This window comes from Anguilla rostrata, chromosome 4 (assembly GCF_018555375.3).
Source record: "Anguilla rostrata isolate EN2019 chromosome 4, ASM1855537v3, whole genome shotgun sequence".
Classification (NCBI taxonomy): Eukaryota; Metazoa; Chordata; class Actinopteri; order Anguilliformes; family Anguillidae; genus Anguilla; species Anguilla rostrata.
In genome coordinates, this window is record NC_057936.1 from 65,801,590 (window position 1) to 65,821,489 (window position 19,900).

The 19,900-nt window shown below is 51.3% G+C and overlaps 1 protein-coding gene across 1 annotated transcript in view; it reads left to right on the forward strand.

The window, feature by feature from the left end:
• arhgap39 (Rho GTPase activating protein 39) overlaps positions 1–19,900 on the forward strand; it is a 69,819-nt gene that overhangs the window by 26,122 nt on the left and 23,797 nt on the right. Inside the window, exon 3 of the mRNA XM_064334408.1 lies at positions 12,333–12,721. Coding sequence (XP_064190478.1) covers positions 12,333–12,721 — 389 coding nt within the window. The remainder of the gene's footprint in view (positions 1–12,332; positions 12,722–19,900) is intronic.

The following is a 19,900-nucleotide window of genomic DNA, read 5'->3' on the forward strand; positions in this document are numbered from 1 at the left end:
CCTGCAGGAGGAGAGGAGAACAGGCTTCAGACCCTCCTGCAGGAGGAGAGGAGAACAGAACAGGCTTCAGACCCTCCTGCAGGAGGAGAGGAGAACAGAACAGGCTTCAGACCCTCCTGCAGGAGGAGAGGAGAACAGAACAGGCTTCAGACCCTCCTGCAGGAGGAGAGGAGAACAGAACAGGCTTCAGACCCTCCTGCAGGAGGAGAGGAGAGGAGAACAGGCTTCAGACCCTCCTGCAGGAGGAGAACAGACTGACTCTATTCTCTGCCCTTTGATGTGGAAATGATTTTTTTTCGGCTTCACCTCCTTCCTGGCTTTTCGGGGGAACAGCGAGGGATCAGTATGTGCCGCACACGCATGCTGCGCGCGTGGGCCTCCATGCATAAACACATGCATACGCACACACGCGTGTGCATCTGGAGCATAGCTGAACTCTGCTGATACTGCACATTGCATCTGGCCAGCAGAAACCTTCCATGAACCAGAAGACATAACCATGTCCATATATGCATATAAACTCTCACACACACACAAACACACCCACACATGTACACACACATGCACACTGACACACACACGCACACTCACATATAAAATCTTTGCGTCTACATGCAGTGCAGTAGTAAATGAGTAAATGAGTAAATGAGTAAGTAAAGATGGAAGTGTGTGGCACTCCAGCTCTTTCCCACGCTGCTGCCTCATTCCTCACACGTTTGGGATTTTTGGGGGTTCCATCCTGTTTTTCTGTGTGGGGGGGGGTGCATGACTGAGCATGGGTGTCCTTCATTGTCCTTCTGCCCCCCCACCCCTAACCCTAACCCCCCCGCCCACCCCGCTCCCCTGTCATTCTCTTTCTCATTCTTTTCCTTTTCTTCATCATCCTCCCGACCTCCCTCCTCCTTCCCCTCTCCTCCTCTTCACACTTCTGTCTTTTTCTGTGGTGTCCCAAGGCTCTGCCCCCCCTCAAGTCCACCACCCTCCCCCCCAAGCTTCCCGACCCCCCACCCCCACCCCATGGCTCCGCCCACCCCATTTGCCCCCCTCATTGATCGGATAGCAGCAGCGACCCATAATGACATCCTATTGCCCCGTCTCATTAACCCAGACAGAGAGAGAGAGAGTTGAGGAGGGGGGAAGAGAGAGAGAGAAACAGAGAGAGAGGGGGGGGAGAGAGAGAGAGAGAGAGACAGAGAGAGAGAGGGAGAGAGAAGGAGAGAGACGGAAAAAGCTCAATTTAAGTGGGGATTGTGTTAAAGTAAGGAACTACATTTATTCACTTGGGCAGAAGCTTTTTATCCAAAGTCACGTTAAAGGCACCAAAAGTAAACTACACACTGAGAGTAAACTACACACTGAGAGTAAACTACACGCTGAGAGTAAACTACACACTGAGAGGGAACTACACACTGAGAGTACACTACACACTGAGAGTAAACTACACACTGAGAGTAAACTACACAGAGTAAACTGCACACTGAGAGTAAACTACATACTGAGAGTAACCTACACAGAGAGTAAACTGCACACTGAGAGTAAACTACACACTGAGAGTGAACTACACACTGAGAATAACCTACACAGAGAGTAAACTACACACTGAGAGTGAACTACACACACTCAAACACACAAACACACACACACACACATGCACACACACACACACAGAGTGTTTGTCAGTAGTCAGAGTTAGAGCCCGGCTCAGATGGCTGCTGTTTATGTGTAATGGCTATAATAGCAATAATAATAATAATGGCTATAATGATAATAAGTCCTGCTTGTGTTGGTGATGTGTGAGTGACCTGGAGATCAGCAGGGGAAATGAGCCTCGGGTGTAATTGGAGTTTGAGGGTTATGTTCCCTCACAGGAGGATTCTGGGTGGGGAGGGGGGGGGACTCATATAAGGGGGATGGGGGAAGGGAGGCCAGTCACACACCAGTGAGTTCAGTAATGCACAACCTCTCTCTCTCTCTCCATCTGTCTCTCTCCATTCCTCTTTTTCGCTCTGTCTCTCTCTCTGTCCCTCTGTCTCTCTCTCCCCCATCCCATTTATTCTTATCACCTTCTCTTTCTTCTCTTCCCCCCCCCCCCATGCTTTTGCTGTGGTTAATCTGAGAGGGGGGTTGACAGGGTGAGGTGACTGTGTTTGTCTGTGTATACAGTGTGTGTGCGTGTGTTTTTGAATGACTATGTGTATAGTGTGTGTGGGTGTGTGTATAGTTTGTGCATGTGTGTGTTTGTGTGTAGTGTGTGTGGTGTGTGTGTGAGAGTGTGTGTGTGTGTGTATGTGTGTGGGGGGGGGGGCGATAATGATACGACTGCCTAGCTCAGACTCATCACTAAAAAGGCCCCGCCCAGCTCTGACTCATCACTAAAGAGGCCCCGCCCTCGCACACACACACACACACACACACATGCTCCTACCTCGCACACCCACACACTCATACCTCACACATACACACACACACATACTCACACACACACACACACATACACACAAACGCACACACATGCTCCTACCTCACACACATACACACACACACACATACACACTCACACCTCACACGCACATACACACCCGCACATGCATACAATATATACCCCCACAGACACCCACATGCTCAGACACACGCACATACAAATACATGCATGTACGGACATGCACACACACACACACACACACACACACAGATACACACACATGCACTCACAGCCATGTCCATGCATGCTTGCAAGTGCACACATGCATTACATATGCACTCTGATGTGTAAATATGCAAGCACACATACACTCATACCTCACACACCCACACACTTACACACACACACACACACCTCACACATACACTTGTGTGTATACACACAGGAACGCACATGGGCTCTTGAAAAAAAAAAGTGCATTAATAATTAAGGTGAAATATAATGCAATCCCTTTCTCCACGTACCCCACCCTCTGCTTCCCCCGGTACTCTTTCTTCTTGTTTCTCTCCTCCCCTCTCCTCTCCTCTCTGTTTCTCTGTTTATTTCCCTCTGTCCGTTAATTGCGGGTGTTGCAGAGTTAGGCTATGTGTCAAAATATAATATTTCTCTCTCTTTTGTCTCTCTCGGAGAGATGTGCTGGTGTGACAGTTAGGCAGCGGACATCCCAAACCAGACGCTGCGGTCATTAACAGCAAGTCGTTCACAGCCCACAACTTTTCCTCTCTAATACCCCCCCCCCCCCCCCGCCTTCCCCAGGGCAACCTGATTCGCCTCCTTTTATTTGATTTCCTCTTCTCTGAACATCTTGTCTCCTGTTTTTTCAGGAGGGGTGTCAGGGGTGTTATGGCTCAGTAGTGTCCTGACATTGAGATGCTCTACCGCTGCCTCACGCGGCTGATTGGCCAATCGGGCTTTGTCTTCGGTTTTTTTCCTCGCTGTGACAGTGGCGGGTCTTGTAGGAGTGTGTGTGTGTGTGTGTGTGTGTGTTCCTCCAGGTGAGCAGTGTGTGTGTGTGTGTGAGTGTGTGTGTGTGTGTGTGTGCTTTGGGTGTATGTGTGTGTCTGTGTATGTGCAATTTTCACATTCACACACTGAAACTGTGAAATGATGGGATTAGTGCGGGTGGTTAGTAGGCCAGCGTGTTGTAGTTTATGCTCTGCTTATTTACCGCTGTTCATCTGGATGTGGAATTAGCGTCAGCTTTACTTTACAGTGGGAAGCGCAATTCAAGAAGTATGCTAATTAGTGCCCTAGAAACGTTAGCGGCAGTTATTAATGCCATTATAAACCTCATTATTCACACGTGGAAGAGACGTTGGAACAAAGAGAGCTGTTTGGTCACCAATGAATAATTCACCACAAACAAACAGATACACAAATATTAAAATTGTGCACTGGGTTCAAGAGTCGGCTTCACCCCTCACAACCCTTCAAATATATCCCAAAACACACTCACACACACCCATATGCACACAGACGTTCACACACACCCCATGAACACCTGCCATAATTCGGAAGCTTCTTTGTTTCTCTTCCGGTCTGGGTAGTGATTGTGTTCTGATTCTCGCTTTGACTGTATTCAGGCTAAGATTTTGTTCCATTTGGATTCGAGCGTTGAGTTCCTCTCTGATTCTCTTTCTGTTTAAGCACTGATTCCGCTCTGTATCGAACTCTTCCTGAACGGAGGTGCGTGCGATACAGGCGTCCTTTCTGGGCACTGAATCCAGTCAGAATCGGTCAGTCAGCATTAGGGCTGTCAAACGATGATTCGATATTCGAATGCTATTCAAATTGTTAAAAAAAACAAATGACATTCGAGCGTGAAAATTTAAATTCGAATGCGAAAAAAAGAAACGTGGCGTGCCTTTATTGCAGCCGTCTCCCTTTGTGTTAAATCAGAAATAAATCCCCCAGTTTAGCTGTTACTTGAGGGACACGGCACTTTCGACTTCATGCCTGGTTCCGTGTTGCGATATTTTCCCCCGCTGGACGTAAAAGATATTGGCACTGGCCTCTTTGCGAGTGGAACCGTCCGCTGTTTCGTGGCAAATCCTGCAGGCCTGACATTGGCATGAAACGCGTAAGCAGTTACGTTAGCTTTACCCTTTTTCTTTTTCCATGCTAGTGTTTTGGGAGTTGTAGCATTTTGGCAGGATAACGTCAAAACAATGTTGATCTTGGGTCCCTCTCCAAAAGGTCCAAGAAAGTACTTTTCAGTTTTAAATAGCACTATATTTTTAATTATTCATCAGGAGCAAAATTATTGACATTGCGTGCCTTAATTAAATCTAAATATTGTCAACAAATCAGTTGACAATTTTATTGCATCAGTTTTTATGTACGCTTTTCGATTGGACGTAAAAGTACCGCTTTTTAATCTTTTCGGCATGCATGAGTACCCCTGATTGCGAAAATGTACTGTATGTAGATCTTAAAAGTCATCTCAAATGTTCAAGTTTACTTTTTTTTCAACTTGACTGTTAATGTTCAAATACCTATGCTATGCACCCGTGCTGTTTGTGTCTCTCGTTCTATTGGCTTGTCGTGCTCTGGACATAACGCGTAATTGGCTCATCCCGAAAGTTGGTCAAATTCTGGCATGTAATTCAACACTTAAAATTGCATTGTATTCGAGTCTATTCAAACTTATGTTTTTTTTAGAAGGAATATTCATACCTCATTTTTGGATAATGGTGACAGCCCTAGTTAGAATCTATCTTAACACACACAGGGACCTTGTTGACCCACAAACACCCCCAAACCCCTCTCCTCATCCCTGCCTCCCCTTCAAAGCCTGTATCCATGACAACTGCCTCTGTTGCCGGGGCGATGAGTCCAGCCCAGGTCACTAACTCACACGCACACATACACTCACACACACTCACATGCTAACTCACACACACACACTCACACACTAACTCTCACACACACACACATACACTCACACACACTCACATGCTAACTCACACACACACACTCACACACTAACTCTCTCACACACACACACACACACACACACACATGCTTAAGTGAGAGGGAAGAGATAAAGATACAGGAACAGAGGCCAAAGAAGAAAAGGGAGAGAGAGAAAGAGAGAGAGAGATCCTAAAATAAACATGTTCTGTAGATATTGTGTGTATATTGAACACCCCCACCCCCCACCCCCAACCCCCAGTACCATTATACTTCTGAAAAAAAACAGCTGTGCGCAACGTTCTCCATGGAAACCACGCATTCCACTACTGGATACATTAGAGATTCCATTCCGTAGGGACGTCAGACAGACTAAGGGGGGGGGGGGGGAGTCGGGCTACAAGGAGGAGTCCGGATCTCAACCGCCCCCAAACCCCCCCCCCCCTCACACACACACACATCATGATGTGGTGCGTTTACCTCCCCTGACTGCCAGTGTAAGAACACAAGGTACACCTATACCGCGAGACCGAAGCTGTCAAATATTATTCCAGTAAATCTTCACGCCCGTTAAATTAGTGTCAGTAGCAATACATTACATTATGGGGTGCAAATGTGTGTTTACTTCACGTCGGTTAAATTCGTCCCAGTCGTCGTGGAGAATGAGGAGGAAAACATTGTGTCTTGTTAAATTTCCCCCTGTGTACTGTTCGCATGTATTCACAATGGGTTTGCCCTGGTGACAGTGTAGAATGATGCATTTGACAGTCATGTTGACTGAATTCATCTCTGTGATGGTTTTCAACTGAACTAAACTGTTAATGTTGATTAAATATGCCTTAGATAAGATGTTGAGTCAGCTGTAAAAAGTTACCCACCTGATTAATTAGCCTACTTAAGGTCAGAGTCCATCTCTGACGGCCATTTTGTTGGGAGAAGAACCGTTACTTGGTGAGTCGGGGCTCCATGAAGCCCAAATTGGGTGGAGCTGTCAATCATGTGCACCCGTGGTTGAGACTGAAGCTGGGATTGGTCAGTGTGATTTTCGGTGGAGAAAGAACCGTACTGATTGGTTGAGACAGGGATTTGAGACAGTGACTGAGAGTATAAGCTCCACCCATGACGGTATGAAGCTGCTGCAAAGCGGGGTGTTGGGGGGGGGGGAGTCATAACGGGGCAAGGTGACGTTAACGCCCGCCACCTGCGAAATGTGGGTAGAATTCGGCAGGGGAGTGTGACTCGGTCACTCTTACTAGCCACTTTGACGGGTGACCTTTTGGAAGCATTTTCAACGTCAAAATAATCGTAGTTTAAAAAAGACATCTGAAATAGTTGTCAATTTGAGGTGATCCTACACGATACTGCAACTCAGATGTACCCATGAATATTCTCTGAGTGTCAGCGCGGAGAACGAAGAGTGCATGCATCCAGAATTTTAAATAACGTGCACAATTATGTGATGCAAATAAAAACGGTTTTATTGCTTGCCTACAGCTGAAGGGAGCTGGGTGCTGAGATAGCTGTGATGGGCTGTGTTAAAATAAAATCTTACTCCCAAGCAAATGCATGCAGATACGCTGTCCAATTACCAATATATATATATTTTTTTTTTTGGGGGGGGTGGGTTTGGCTGGTGAAAATGCTGTGTGGTTACTGACTTGGGAAACCACTAGCCACAGGTGCTGGGGCCTGGCAGGGTGGTGCCTGGGGTTTCTGTGTGGTGTTCAGCTCAGCACGTGCGCTTCTACGCATATTTGCATTTTAGGTGCTACCTGTGCGTGCGTGTGCGAGAGAGCAGAGGTGTGTGTTTGCATGTCACTGGGAAGCCTTAGTGTGTGTGTGTGTGTGTATAAGTGTGTGTGTGTGTTTGTGTGTGTGTGTGTGTGTGTGTGTGTGTGTGTGTGTGTGTGTGTGTCTCTGTCTGTGTGTGGTGTGGTGTGGTGTGTGTGTGTGTGCGTATAAGTGTGTGTGTGTGTGTGTCTGTGTGGTGCGGTGTGTGTTTGTGTGTGTGTGTACATAAGTGTGTGTTTTCTCCCAGAGAATGAGTCTCATTGAAACAGGAACATTGGGCCTGTGTTCATGCTGTGTTTCGCCTAGTTAAACCAGATCGTGTGTAGCAGCTATAGCTGATTAATTACTGCTCAATTAAGTCTGGCGTCCCTCTTAATATTTCACCGTGTAACGGGCCTGTCGCGGTCCATTCGCCTCTCTGTGATGAGTGATGTTGGCCGATAACGCGGCTAATTCCCTCATTGATGAGTCCGTTACCTCTCAGGGACAGCTGCGTTTCCCCGGTCGCTCGGGTCCGCGTGTTCTCCCGGTCGCTTGGGTCTGTGTGTTCTCCTGGTCGCTTGGGTCTGTGTGTTCTCCTGGTCGCTTGGGTCTGTGTGTTCTCCTGGTCGCTTGGGTCTGTGTGTTCTCCTGGTCGCTTGGGTCTGCGTGTTCTCCCGGTCGCTTGGGTCTGTGTGTTCTCCTGGTCGCTTGGGTCTGTGTGTTCTCCTGGTCGCTTGGGTCTGTGTGTTCTCCTGGTCGCTTGGGTCTGTGTGTTCTCCTGGTCGCTTGGGTCTGTGTGTTCTCCTGGTCGCTTGGGTCTGTGTGTTCTCCTGGTCGCTTGGGTCTGTGTGTTCTCCTGGTCGCTTGGGTCTGTGTGTTCTCCTGGTCGCTTGGGTCTGTGTGTTCTCCTGGTCGCTTGGGTCTGCGTGTTCTCCGGTCGCTTGGGTCTGTGTGTTCTCCTGGTCGCTTGGGGGTCTGCGTGTTCTCCTGGTCGCTTGGGTCTGTGTGTTCTCCTGGTCGCTTGGGTCTGTGTGTTCTCCTGGTCGCTTGGGTCTGTGTGTTCTCCTGGTCGCTTGGGTCTGCGTGTTCTCCTGGTCGCTTGGGTCTGTGTGTTCTCCTGGTCGCTCGGGTCTGTGTGTTCACCTGGTCGCTTGGGTCTGCGTGTTCTCCCCCCCCGACGTAGTCCTTAAGGGAGTCTAGGATTTCTCAAAATCAAGCAAGGCCCATCTGGTGTGTAAGATCTCATTACAGAAGCTCCCTGGACACGCATTATACCATAGAGAGAATCGCACTGCTCCTCTCTACCACTACACCATTGCATTAATCATACTGCTCTCCACTCTGCCATTATACCACAGAGTTCATCAGACTGCTCTTCTGTACCATTATACCATAGAGCTAATCAGACTGATCTTGTCCACAATTATGCCATAGAGTGATTCTGACTTCATTTTTCGTCTGCATGAAACCATAGAGTTCATTTAACTGCAGTCTAAATTATAACTGTGCTGTACTGTAGGGCAGTGTAGTGCACTCTGCTGTAGGGTAGTGTTGAGCTGTTGCATTGTGGGATACCCAGCTGCTGCTATGACAGAAGTGGCTGTCACAGTGTTCAGGGTTAACTGTGCTGATTGATCAGTGGTGAATGGAGTGAGGCCAGGGGCAGTAAATCCAGGGGCAGTAAATCCAGGGGCAGATTCTGCTTCGATCTCCCCCGCTGCCTTATCCGAGCGGCGAGGAGGGGAGGTTCAGCCAATCAATCGACCGGCCGATCGGTCGGGCTGAGCCCTGGATTACGCCCCACCCCGACCTCGGCCGCCAGAGAGTAGGAACTGTTTGCTTGACAGTTAGTGTGTGTGTGTGTGTGTGTGTGTGTGTACTGAACGTGTATGGGTATGTGTGTGTGTGTGCATGTGTGTGTGTGAGTTTGAGTGTGTGTGTATGTATGAGTGTGTGTGTGCACATGTGCGTGCATGTGTTTCTGTGTGCATGCCTGTCAGCATGTGTATGTGTGTGTGACTTTGAGTGTGTGTGTGTGTGCGTGCATGCATGTGAGTGTGTGTGTGCGTGCATGTGTGTGCGTGTGTGAGGTTGATGGGTATTGTAGATCTCTCACTAATGTGTTACCCCTGTCCCCAGCAGGGTTGGATCTGGGCTGTTTTCCCTGGGGGGGGCTTAGGAGGTGAAGGGGCCCCCAGGAGGAGAACAAAAGCCCCCCAAAGTTGCATGATCCTCGATACTCAGTGACATCATCACATCAGTGACATCATCATGAGGGAAGCCTGTGGATCTGGCTGCCAAAGCCATTGATGATGATGATGTCACCTGAACAGAGCGGCCAATCAGGCGCATCCTCCCTCAGCCCTGCCCGTCAGTCTGGCTGTTGCCATGGACGCGCCACGCCCTGCCCCGCCCCGCCCCGCCCCGCCCGTGCTGCGGGGGCCTCCGCGATCGATCCGCTGAGTCATCTCTTTAGCAGCGGTCCGTATGGAGCTCCGTGGGCACGCCCGGCCCGGCTCGAACCCCCGTCTGGAACCCTCCCCGGCTGCGCAGGGCGTGTCCCGCAGGCCCCCCGGAAAACTCTGGAGGGAGTGGATCTGAGCGGCGAGGCTGTCCCGTCCCGCTGCGGGTCTCACCCCCCGCCGGCCCGGCCTGGCCCAGGGTGCGCGGCCCACCGTGAGCAGCCCACCGCGAGCATGCGCTCCAGCCGAGGCTGTCTCCAGCCCGAGTCCGTTTCACTCACACGCGCTCCAGCCGAGGCTGTCTCCAGCCCGAGTCCGTTTCACTCACACGCGCTCCAGCCGAGGCTGTCTCCAGCCCGAGTCCGTTTCACTCACACGCGCTCCAGCCGAGGCTGTCTCCAGCCCGAGTCCGTTTCACTCACACGCGCTCCAGCCGAGGCTGTCTCCAGCCCGAGTCCGTTTCACTCACACGCGCTCCAGCCGAGGCTGTCTCCAGCCCGAGTCCGTTTCACTCACACACTGCTGGGCCTCGCTCTGCTCCGGGGTTCCGAGCTGCTCCCCTGTCCCCCGTTTCTGTTACCACGCAGAATATCGACCCGACCCCCTCCGCCCCTCACCCCCCCGCCTGCCCTCCCCCCCCCCCCCCGCCCCCCTTCCACACCCCCCATGTTTTTCCTGGTTTGTTTGTTTGTTATGGGGAGTGAACCGGGGGTTGCCCGGGCAACCGTGAGCGAGCCCCCGCCCGAGTGAGGTCATAGCCCCTCAAAGGCCTCTGGGTAGAGACGCTGGAGAACAAAGAGGCCGTTCTGGAGTGATTAATCCTGTTAAGTAATGATGGGGATTGGGGATGAAAGACCCCCTCCTCCCCCCCCCCCCAGAGAGCACAGCTCAGCCATCCAATCTCCCCCATTTCACGCTGCTTTATTCGTTTATTTATTATTTATTTGCGCCATTCTCTTCTCATTTTATGGCGCATTAAATTAATGAGATCCTACACAATGGTTCAGTAAGCTGTGTCTTGGACCGCAGTGACATCACCGAGGAAAACCAGTTTCTGTGTTTGAAAAATGTGGCTCAACGCCATTTATATTACTATGAATAAATGAATAAAAAATGCGGGGGGAAAGAAAACATTTTTTCTAAATTTCTAAAATCAAAAAGGCCATAGACTGGACGCAGAGATTTTGTATCCTTGACCTTGACTCACAATTGAATAACAGTGTCACTTTTTCTCTTTATCGACAGTTTGACGCAGTTAAAGTCAAAGTTAAAAATACGTTTCAGTGAATTCAAGCTGAAGCTTTTTTAAGGATTCATAGAAGCTTTTTTACTTCCTATTAAGCCATTCTGTGTCTAAATTGGTCAATGGGAAGCGATAATTCGGGGTCAGTACTAGCCAATGGGAAGCGATAATTCTGTGTCAGCACTGGCCAATGGGAAGCAGCCATTCTGTGCATATCTGCATTGACCAATCAGAAGCAGCCTTTCTGAGTGGACCTGCATGGACCAACAGAAACAACAATTCGCTGCGTGTATACCGGCCAATAGGACGCAGGCATTTCTGCTGGCCTCGGCCAATGGGAGGCAGCCCTGCTTACTCACTGGGCAGCATTCCCCGAGTGTGTGTGTCAGAGCAGGCGTGTGGCCTGCTGGGGCTGTTTATCCCCCCGCGAGACCAGCGTGTTCACGCTTCCTGCTTATTTAGCCTCTCTGGGGACTGACGAATGTGAGCCAGAAGGACACGGGTTCGATCCCCGGCTGCATCATACCATAGACTTGCGTTAAAACCAGCTGCCTATCCACCGCTTGACCGTGTCGTTTGAGCGAGAGAGAGAGAGAGAGAGCGGTGCTTCCGGTGGGTAATGTCTTGCTAAAGCACTGAAAAGAATTGATGGCAACCAGCAAAAAAAAAAAAAAGAAATATATATAAATAATAAATGAAACAATAAATTAAAACGTCGGGGATAAAACGAGCAGAAAACAAAACGAAGTGATGGATTGTGGGTGGTGAAGTCGAGCCCTGTCGCTCCGAGCCTGAAGACCCACAGACGGTCACGAGAGGGGCACTCTGGTGCCTCTGCAGCAGAGAGCAGCAACACCCCCACGAAATCAGCAGCAAACTTGAGCTGACTAGAGAGCAGCAACACCCCCACGAAATCAGCAGCAAACTTGAGCTGACTAGAGAGCAGCAACACCCCCACGAAATCAGCAGCAAACTTGAGCTGACTAGAGAGCAGCAACACCCCCACGAAATCAGCAGCAAACTTGAGCTGACTAGAGAGCAGCAACACCCCCACGAAATCAGCAGCAAACTTGAGCTGACTAGAGAGCAGCAACACCCCCACGAAATCAGCAGCAAACTTGAGCTGACTAGAGAGAGAGAGAGAGAAAAAACCCTTTTATTTTACCTTCGTTTTTTCCCCTCTGCTTTTGGCCTTGGTTGTCATGGAAACCGTCATGTTTAGATTTTGTGATTCAGTTAAATCTATCTATTCATCCTTAATTAAAAAATAAATTTTAAGAGTGTATACAGAAGTTCCTGGTTTATTTTTGTACAAAGGAAACGCAGTGTGCACACACACGCACACACACACACACTCACATGCACACACACTCACGCGCACACACACACACTCCCTCCCTCTCTCACTCTCTCTCTCTCTGTTTCTCCCCCTCCCCCCCTCTCTGTCGCCGCCCTGCAGGCTGGAGTGGGTGGAGATCATCGAGCCGCGGACGCGGGAGCGCATGTACGCCAACCTGCTGACGGGGGAGTGCGTGTGGGACCCCCCCCAGGGCGTGAGGATCAAGCGCACGGGGGACAACCAGTGGTGGGAGCTGTTCGACCCCAACACGTCCCGCTTCTACTACTACAGCGCCGCGTCCCAGCGCACCGTCTGGCACCGCCCCCAGGGCTGTGACATCATCCCGCTCGCCAAGCTGCAGACGCTCAAGCAGAACTGCGACTCGCCCCGGCGCGTCTCCGCCGGCAACAGCCCCGCCCACAGCGCCGCCGTCAGCCAGGAGGGCAGCACCTCCTCCTCGCTCGACCAGGAGCTGGCCGAGAAAGCGGCCCCCGGCCGAGAGAGGGGAGGTGAGCGGGGGGAGGGTGAGGGGGAGGGAGGGAGGGAGGGGGAGGGGTGGGAGGGAGGAGGGAGGGAGGAGGGGAGAGGTGAGCGGGGGAGGGGTGGGAGGGAGGGAGGAGGGGAGAGGTGAGGGGGGAGGGGGGAGGGGGTGGGAGGAGGGAGGAGGAGGAGGAGAGGTGGGGGAGAGAGAGGGGGTGAGGGTGAGGTGAGGTGAGGAGGTGAGAAAGAGAGATGAAGGGGTAAGGGGAGGGGGTGGTGAGGGGGGAGAGAGAGAGGAAGGGTGAGATAAGGGAAAAGGTGAGAGAGAGGAGAGAGAGAGGGTGAGGGGGAGGAGGAGAGGGAGAGAGAGAGAGAGAGGAGGGGTAAGAGAGGGGAAAGGTGAGAGCAGAGAAGAGAGGGATGTAGGGAAAGAAAGGTAATAGAGGAGAGAAGAGTGGGATGGAGAAGGAGAGGAAGGTTAGGAGCAAGTGTGAAAGGTAGGGTAAGGTGGGGGAAATGAGAGAGGGGGGGAGGTAGAGAGATGATTTACGGAAGCTGGAATGGGAGAGGGAGAAAGGGAGAGGATGAGAAGAGATGGAGGAAAAGAGAGGGAAGGGAAGGGAAAGGGGGAGAGAGGGAGAGAGAGAGAGATGGAGAGGTCCTGCAAATTCCTGTCTCTTCGTCAATCACATTCATAGCCGAGTTCAAATTCAAACGAGCTTTATTGGCAGGTGTGCAGGGAAAAAGTGTGGTGGATTGTGTGGGAGCGGGGGATGAGTCATGAAAAACCAACACAATCAATAATGGTGGGGGGGGTGGAAGTAAATCATTAAAGGAAAAGAGTGTATTAATTAATAATGCACTGGGGCTGCCAGGTGGCTCATTATGCTAATGAGCCGGGTCTCAGTGCAGTGATTCTGTGTTTTACAGTAGCCATCTTTTTACCTCAGAGTTCTTCACTTTGAACATTTGAAAACAGTTCCCTCGCTACTACTGTGCGTAATTCTGCCTCATAACTATCTTTTTTGAATACTTAAATTTTTTTTTTGCAGGGCACAGGGTGGTCCCCTTGTGCCTTTTCGTTTCGCGTTTTTATTTTTTAACTTTTCGATTTTTCGCAAACGGGTTGCTGCCATCGTCCAGGTTTCCACACTTCCGGCAGGTCCTGCCCACCTGCTGCGATCTCCTCACCTGTCGCTCTGTTTCGGCGCGCCGCTCTCTGGAGGGACTTAGCCCCGCCGAGCGCGTCACGGAAAGCGAAAGCGCTCTGCGCGTGCGTCTGAGAACTCATCGCCCGGATCGGCGAGCTCCTGGACGAGCGCGGGGTGTTCGTCCCACGCGGGAGGCCCGCCTCTTCCTGTTACGCTGTGACGCAGAGAAAGCGGCTCGTCGCGCGTGGCGAGTTGCCGTGGAAACCAGCATTAAGGGGGCGGGGCTTCAGGGGTAGAGACCGATAGCCCCGCCCAGCGGAGCCACACACTGACAGACTTACAGTAGACGCAGTAGACAGAGATTTGTAAAAAAAAAATGTGTCCGTTTTGTGGGTCACCTCAGAGCTCCTCAGAGGGGAAGGACCCCGAGGTCCTGTTGGGAAACGAGGAAGGCTCGGCTTGATTCTATTTATTTATTTATTTATTTATTTATTTTTGTTTTTATGAATTTTATGATTTATTTTACTTATTTTATTTGCCGGATTTTATTTGTATCCCTCCAAAATTTGTGTGGCTGTGTCGACTGGCGTTGTTTTAGGTATTGTGGGATCTTTTTATTTTTGGCCACAGAAAAGCAGGCGGACTGTCGGGACTGCCTGGAATGGTGGCTGGATTGTAAAAAGGAGTAAACCCCAGTGCATGCTGGGAGTCAGAAAGAGAACTGATTTCTACCCAGAGCAGGAGACGCGGAGACGTGGGGGGAATGACTGATTCATCTTCAAAGCCCCAGGGATCAAACATATCCCATCATCCACCTCACACTCACACATGCAGGGGACACACATATACACACACACGCAAGTACACACACACACACACACACACAAACACATGCACACACACACGCACACAAGTACACACACACACACACACAAACACATGCACACACACGCACGCAAGTACACACACACACACAAACACACGCACACACACACGCACGCAAGTACACACACACACAAACACATGCACACACACACACGCACGCAAGTACACACACGCACACACACATATACACACACGCAAGTACACACATGCAAATACACACACACCACCTAACAGACACACATACACACACCCACAGACACACCCTCGCAAACACACACACACTCATGCACACACACGCACACACATTTCCATTCCTTATTTGACACAGCTAGTACAACGTTCGACAACGCCCCCCCCCCCTCCCCAATTTGTTCTTAAATATCCGGCATTCAGGGAAGTCTGGGACAATATAAGCACTTGGGGGCGACAGACTCTGGAAAAGATCAAAGCCAGAGCATCGTTCCCGAGCAACACTGGAGCCACAATGTTCCGTTTGCACAAACAGCTGCTCCGCCAGAATGTTGCCATGCGACGACTGGAGCTGTCCTTCACAAGTGACATCGCTTATTTATTTTTTTTTTAAAAAGAAAAGAAAAAGACAATCTGTTAGCGGGTCATTTTGCATTCCGTTCTTTTGTCAGTTTGATGGTGAAGGAGCATCTTGTGTACGCACCAACGTCCTTACGAAGCCGCCGTCTACAGGGACACTGAGGCCAGGAAAAAAAAAAAAAAAAAAAAACTGTATAGGATCTGCCCACCTGTGCACACCTGTGTTCACCTGGGGTGTGACTCAACACAGTCTGCTGAGCACGCTGGGATAGTGAATAGCAGTAAAAACATGCGGGATCTGCAGCTGCCCAGGACATTTTTTTTTTTGGGTGTTGGAGATTGTGTCTTTCCATTGGCTGGGAGAGCCAGTTGAGGCTGTGAGGGAGGAGTTGTCCTTCTAGGTGTGAGTGTATTTTTTTTTTGTTTTCTCGTAAGCACATTTACCGGTGTTTTGTGCGCAGTTCTGAGAGCGCGCATTAGGGTCATCCTCTCGCGCGGTAACGGACGCTGCTGATGTTACTTACAGTGACGGGAAGCCGAATTTTGGAGGTTTAAAACCGAATGTTCCTTCGGGTCCGGCGCGCAGGGAGAGAGACAGCTGGGCGATCCCGCGTGTTCCCCCTCGGACGTACGGACGCTCGCGACGTTCTCTCGCGAAAATAAAAGCGGAGAAACGCGGCAGCTGTGGCTTTTTGGCTTTTTAGCTTCTCACAGCGATGCAGAGGAACGGTTCCGCCTGATTCATACTTTGTCGCGTGACAAAAAGGACGCGACAGAAAGAAAAGTGGCGCACAGGTTGGTCCACCTCCATCTCTGCGCCACAGAACCCGCCAGCCGGTCCAGACGTGGGCGACTGGCGGTGCCTGCCCTGGCCCTCGAGGGGCAGGATTGGATTTGAGCGCTGGACATTATCAACAGCACATATTTTATGGTAATTATGGCGCCCTCTGGTGGCGACGAGGCCCTAAGCAGCCGCCCCTGGCGCTTATCGCTTATTGGCTCCGGCGGTCGGCCCCGCGGCTCACTGGCTGCCGTAGGGGCGTAAAATGGCGGTAAGACGACAGCCGGCGCCAGCGGCGGTCCGATAGGCCCCGGGTTCAACCCCCGACCGCGCGCACGAACGCCTGCGCCTGCCCGCTTCCCGTCAGGGGCGTGTTCTGGGACTGCGTATCCATGGAGACAGTTAGGCAGCACCTGAGGGTGGGGCTGTTTGAGGAGGCGCCGGTGGAGACGTGTCGGGGGGGTTGCTTTGGGGGTGGGGGTGGGCGTTTAACAGACACGCTCGTTCTCTGCCAGCGGAGTCTCTCCCTCAGCGGAGACGCCGCCCGGCGCCAAGCCTCTTCCTGCTCGCCGAGGGGGCGGAGCCAACCACGGACACGCTGGCACACCGCCCACTCAGCGCGGGAATTACCGCAGAGAGAGAGGAGGAGAGGGAGGGAGAGAGAGGGAGGGATGGGAGAGGGAGGGAGAGGGGAGAGAGAGAGGAGGAGGGAGGGAGGGAGGGAGAGGGAGAGAGAGAGGAGGGAGGGAGGGAGGAGAGGGAGGAGAGAGAGGAGGGAGAGGGGAGGAGAGAGGAGGGAGGGAGGGAGGAGAGGAGGGAGAGAGAGAGAGAGAGAGGGGGTGAGAGGGAGAGAGAGGGGGGAGAGAGAAAGGGAGGGGGAGAGAGAGAGAGAGGCTTGCTGTTATGCCGAACAGGCCGCGGCAGCCCTGCTTCCTGGATCAGACAGGTCATCCTTACGGGGTATTCCTGATTCTGCTTCCATCCCCAAAGCCTGAGCTGACTCCCTCTCTCCCATGGAAGACTGGTGGTTTTCCTCCAGCACAATTCCTTAAGCTGTAGAATTCCTGACACTGGGAGAATTCCTGACACTGGGAGAATTCCTGACGCTGGTAGAATTCCTGACTGGACTGACACTGGAGAATTCCTGACCTGGAAATTCCTGTACCGGGACAGCGGACTGACTGGAAACGACGAAACCCACGTATCCGGACGTCCGGGCCGAGCGGTGGCCCACAGACCTCGTTTTCCAAAACGATGATCCCTGGATTTGATTTGATTTTCCAAATACATTTAACCTCAGTTAACAGGCAGTGAACTCTGAAGCCCTGATATCAGCACTATCGGGGTGTCGGGGGTGAGGAGGGCGGGGGGCTCCAGCCTTCCCGCTAATCCGCTAACTCGGCTCCGCTCGTTTGGAGCCGTTTCCGCGAACGCCGCGCCGCTCTGTTTGCACAGAGAGCCTGTTTGCTGCGCTCACACTCCTTTATCCCGCCCGCTAAACGAACAAACATCAGCCGCTCACACTCCTTTATCCCGCCCGCTAAACGAACAAACATCAGCCGCTCACACGCCATCATCCAGGAGTGGATTACAGCACAGAACTCAGAGACGAGCGGAGAGGGGGAGAGAGAGAGAGAGAGAGAGGGAGAGAGAGGGATGGAGGGTGGAGGTTAGTGGTGGAGGGGTGGTGGTTCGGCAGGAATATTGTAGTTTGGACACGGCAGTATTGATATGAGACAGCACGACTCTGATTGGTGGATACTACTTCCTGACTAGTGCCCACCGACAGCACCCACCAATCACCATCAACGTTGTTTTGGTTGTCCCCAGCGTACTCTGTGATTGGTGGACTTTCCGCACGCGGGGCGATGTCAGGACTGTCGTGTGCAGGGCTGTGCAGCCGTGGTCCTGCTTGGCTCCTGGTTTCTCACTAAAGCGACTTGGGTAACCGGGTGAGCTGCCGACAGCAGCTCTGATTGGTCCTCTGATTGACCAATCGGCGCTGAGGAGGGAGAGAAACCTGCCGCAGGGTGAGGGCTGCAGTCTGTTTTACCGCTGCTGGGGTCAGAGGTGAGGATGAGGATGGGGGGGGGGCAGTAAGTAGGCCGTTAGCCGCGGCTCCAGGACCGTTTTGTTCCCATTTAATACGTCTGACTGGCAGAGAGCCCAGCACTGTACCTGCAGTCAGCAAAACACCCTGCACACACTATATACACTACACACTACACACTATACACTACACACTACACACTATACACTACACACTACACACTACACTACACACTACACACATACACTACACACACACTACACACTATACACTACACACTACACACTATACACTACACACTACACACTACACACTATACACTACACACTACACACTATACACTACACACTACACACTACACACTATACACTACACACTACACACTATACACTACACACTACACACTATACACACACACACACACACACACACACACACGCATATACACTATATACACTACACACACACACACACACACACATATACACTATATACACTACATACACACACACACACATATACACACACACACACACACACACGCATATACACTATATACACTACACACACACACCATATACACACACACACACACACACACACGCACACACATATACACTACACACACACACGCATATACACTATATACACTACACACACACGCACGCATGCACACACACACGCACGCACACACACACACACGCACACACACACACATATACACTACACACACACATATACACTATATACACTACACACACACACATACACACACACACACACACACACACACATATACACTATATACACTACATACACACACACACACACACACACACACACACACACACACACACACACACACACGCATATACACTATATACACTACACACACGCACACTTCCACACACACACACACACACACACTCAATGCTAAGGGCCACCCTGACTGCAGTCCATTGTTGTCTCCATGGAGACACAGGACCACCAAAGTCATTGGTTGGTGGCCGCGTTCCTTTCCTGCTTGTTTCCCACCCAATGAGCCAATCTCCTGCTGCTCTGCTCCCGCTCCCGGGGGTGGGGGTGGGGGGGGGTTTGGGGAGGAGATGGGAGAAATGGGTCAATCAATAGAGCCGCATGCGATTGAAAAGGGAGACAGGGAGAATAAAGACTCTCTCCCAGCACAGCTGCTGCTGTTGTCCTGTTATTTTTCTGTTTTTTTTTACTGGTTGAGCTTTGATGGACTATTCCTATGCCAGAATCTCTCTCCCTCCCTCTCTCTCTCTCCCTCTCTCTCTCCCTCCCTCTCTCTCTCTCTCTCTGCCCCTCGCTCCCTCTCTCTCTCTCTATCCACCCCCCTCTCCCTCTCTCTCTCACCCTTCCCCCCTCGCTCCCTCTCTCTCTCTCCCCTCTCCCTCTCTCTCTCTCTCTCTCACTTTATCTCTCAGGCGGTGCAGATGAAACAGGGCTGTGTGTCGCCCGGCTGGGTGGGCGGGCGGGCGAGCGAGTGAGTGGTAAGGCGTATGAGTCACAGCCACTCTGAGCTCTGACCTGCTGTGACTCACCACCAGCAGAATGCAGCAGGGGATTCTGGGTAATGTTACCCTTCGTGTATAGCGCCCTGACAGCCCTGTCCTGTCTCAGCTTTCGGTGGATGTGGACTTAATCGGGTGTGCGTGTGTGACTGTGTGGGGTCCAACGTTAAAATTAGGCCAGTGTTCTACTTTCCCCAGGCCCCTTTCCCCCGGCCCAGATGTTCCAGAAATAATACCGCTCTTTAAAGGAGATTATA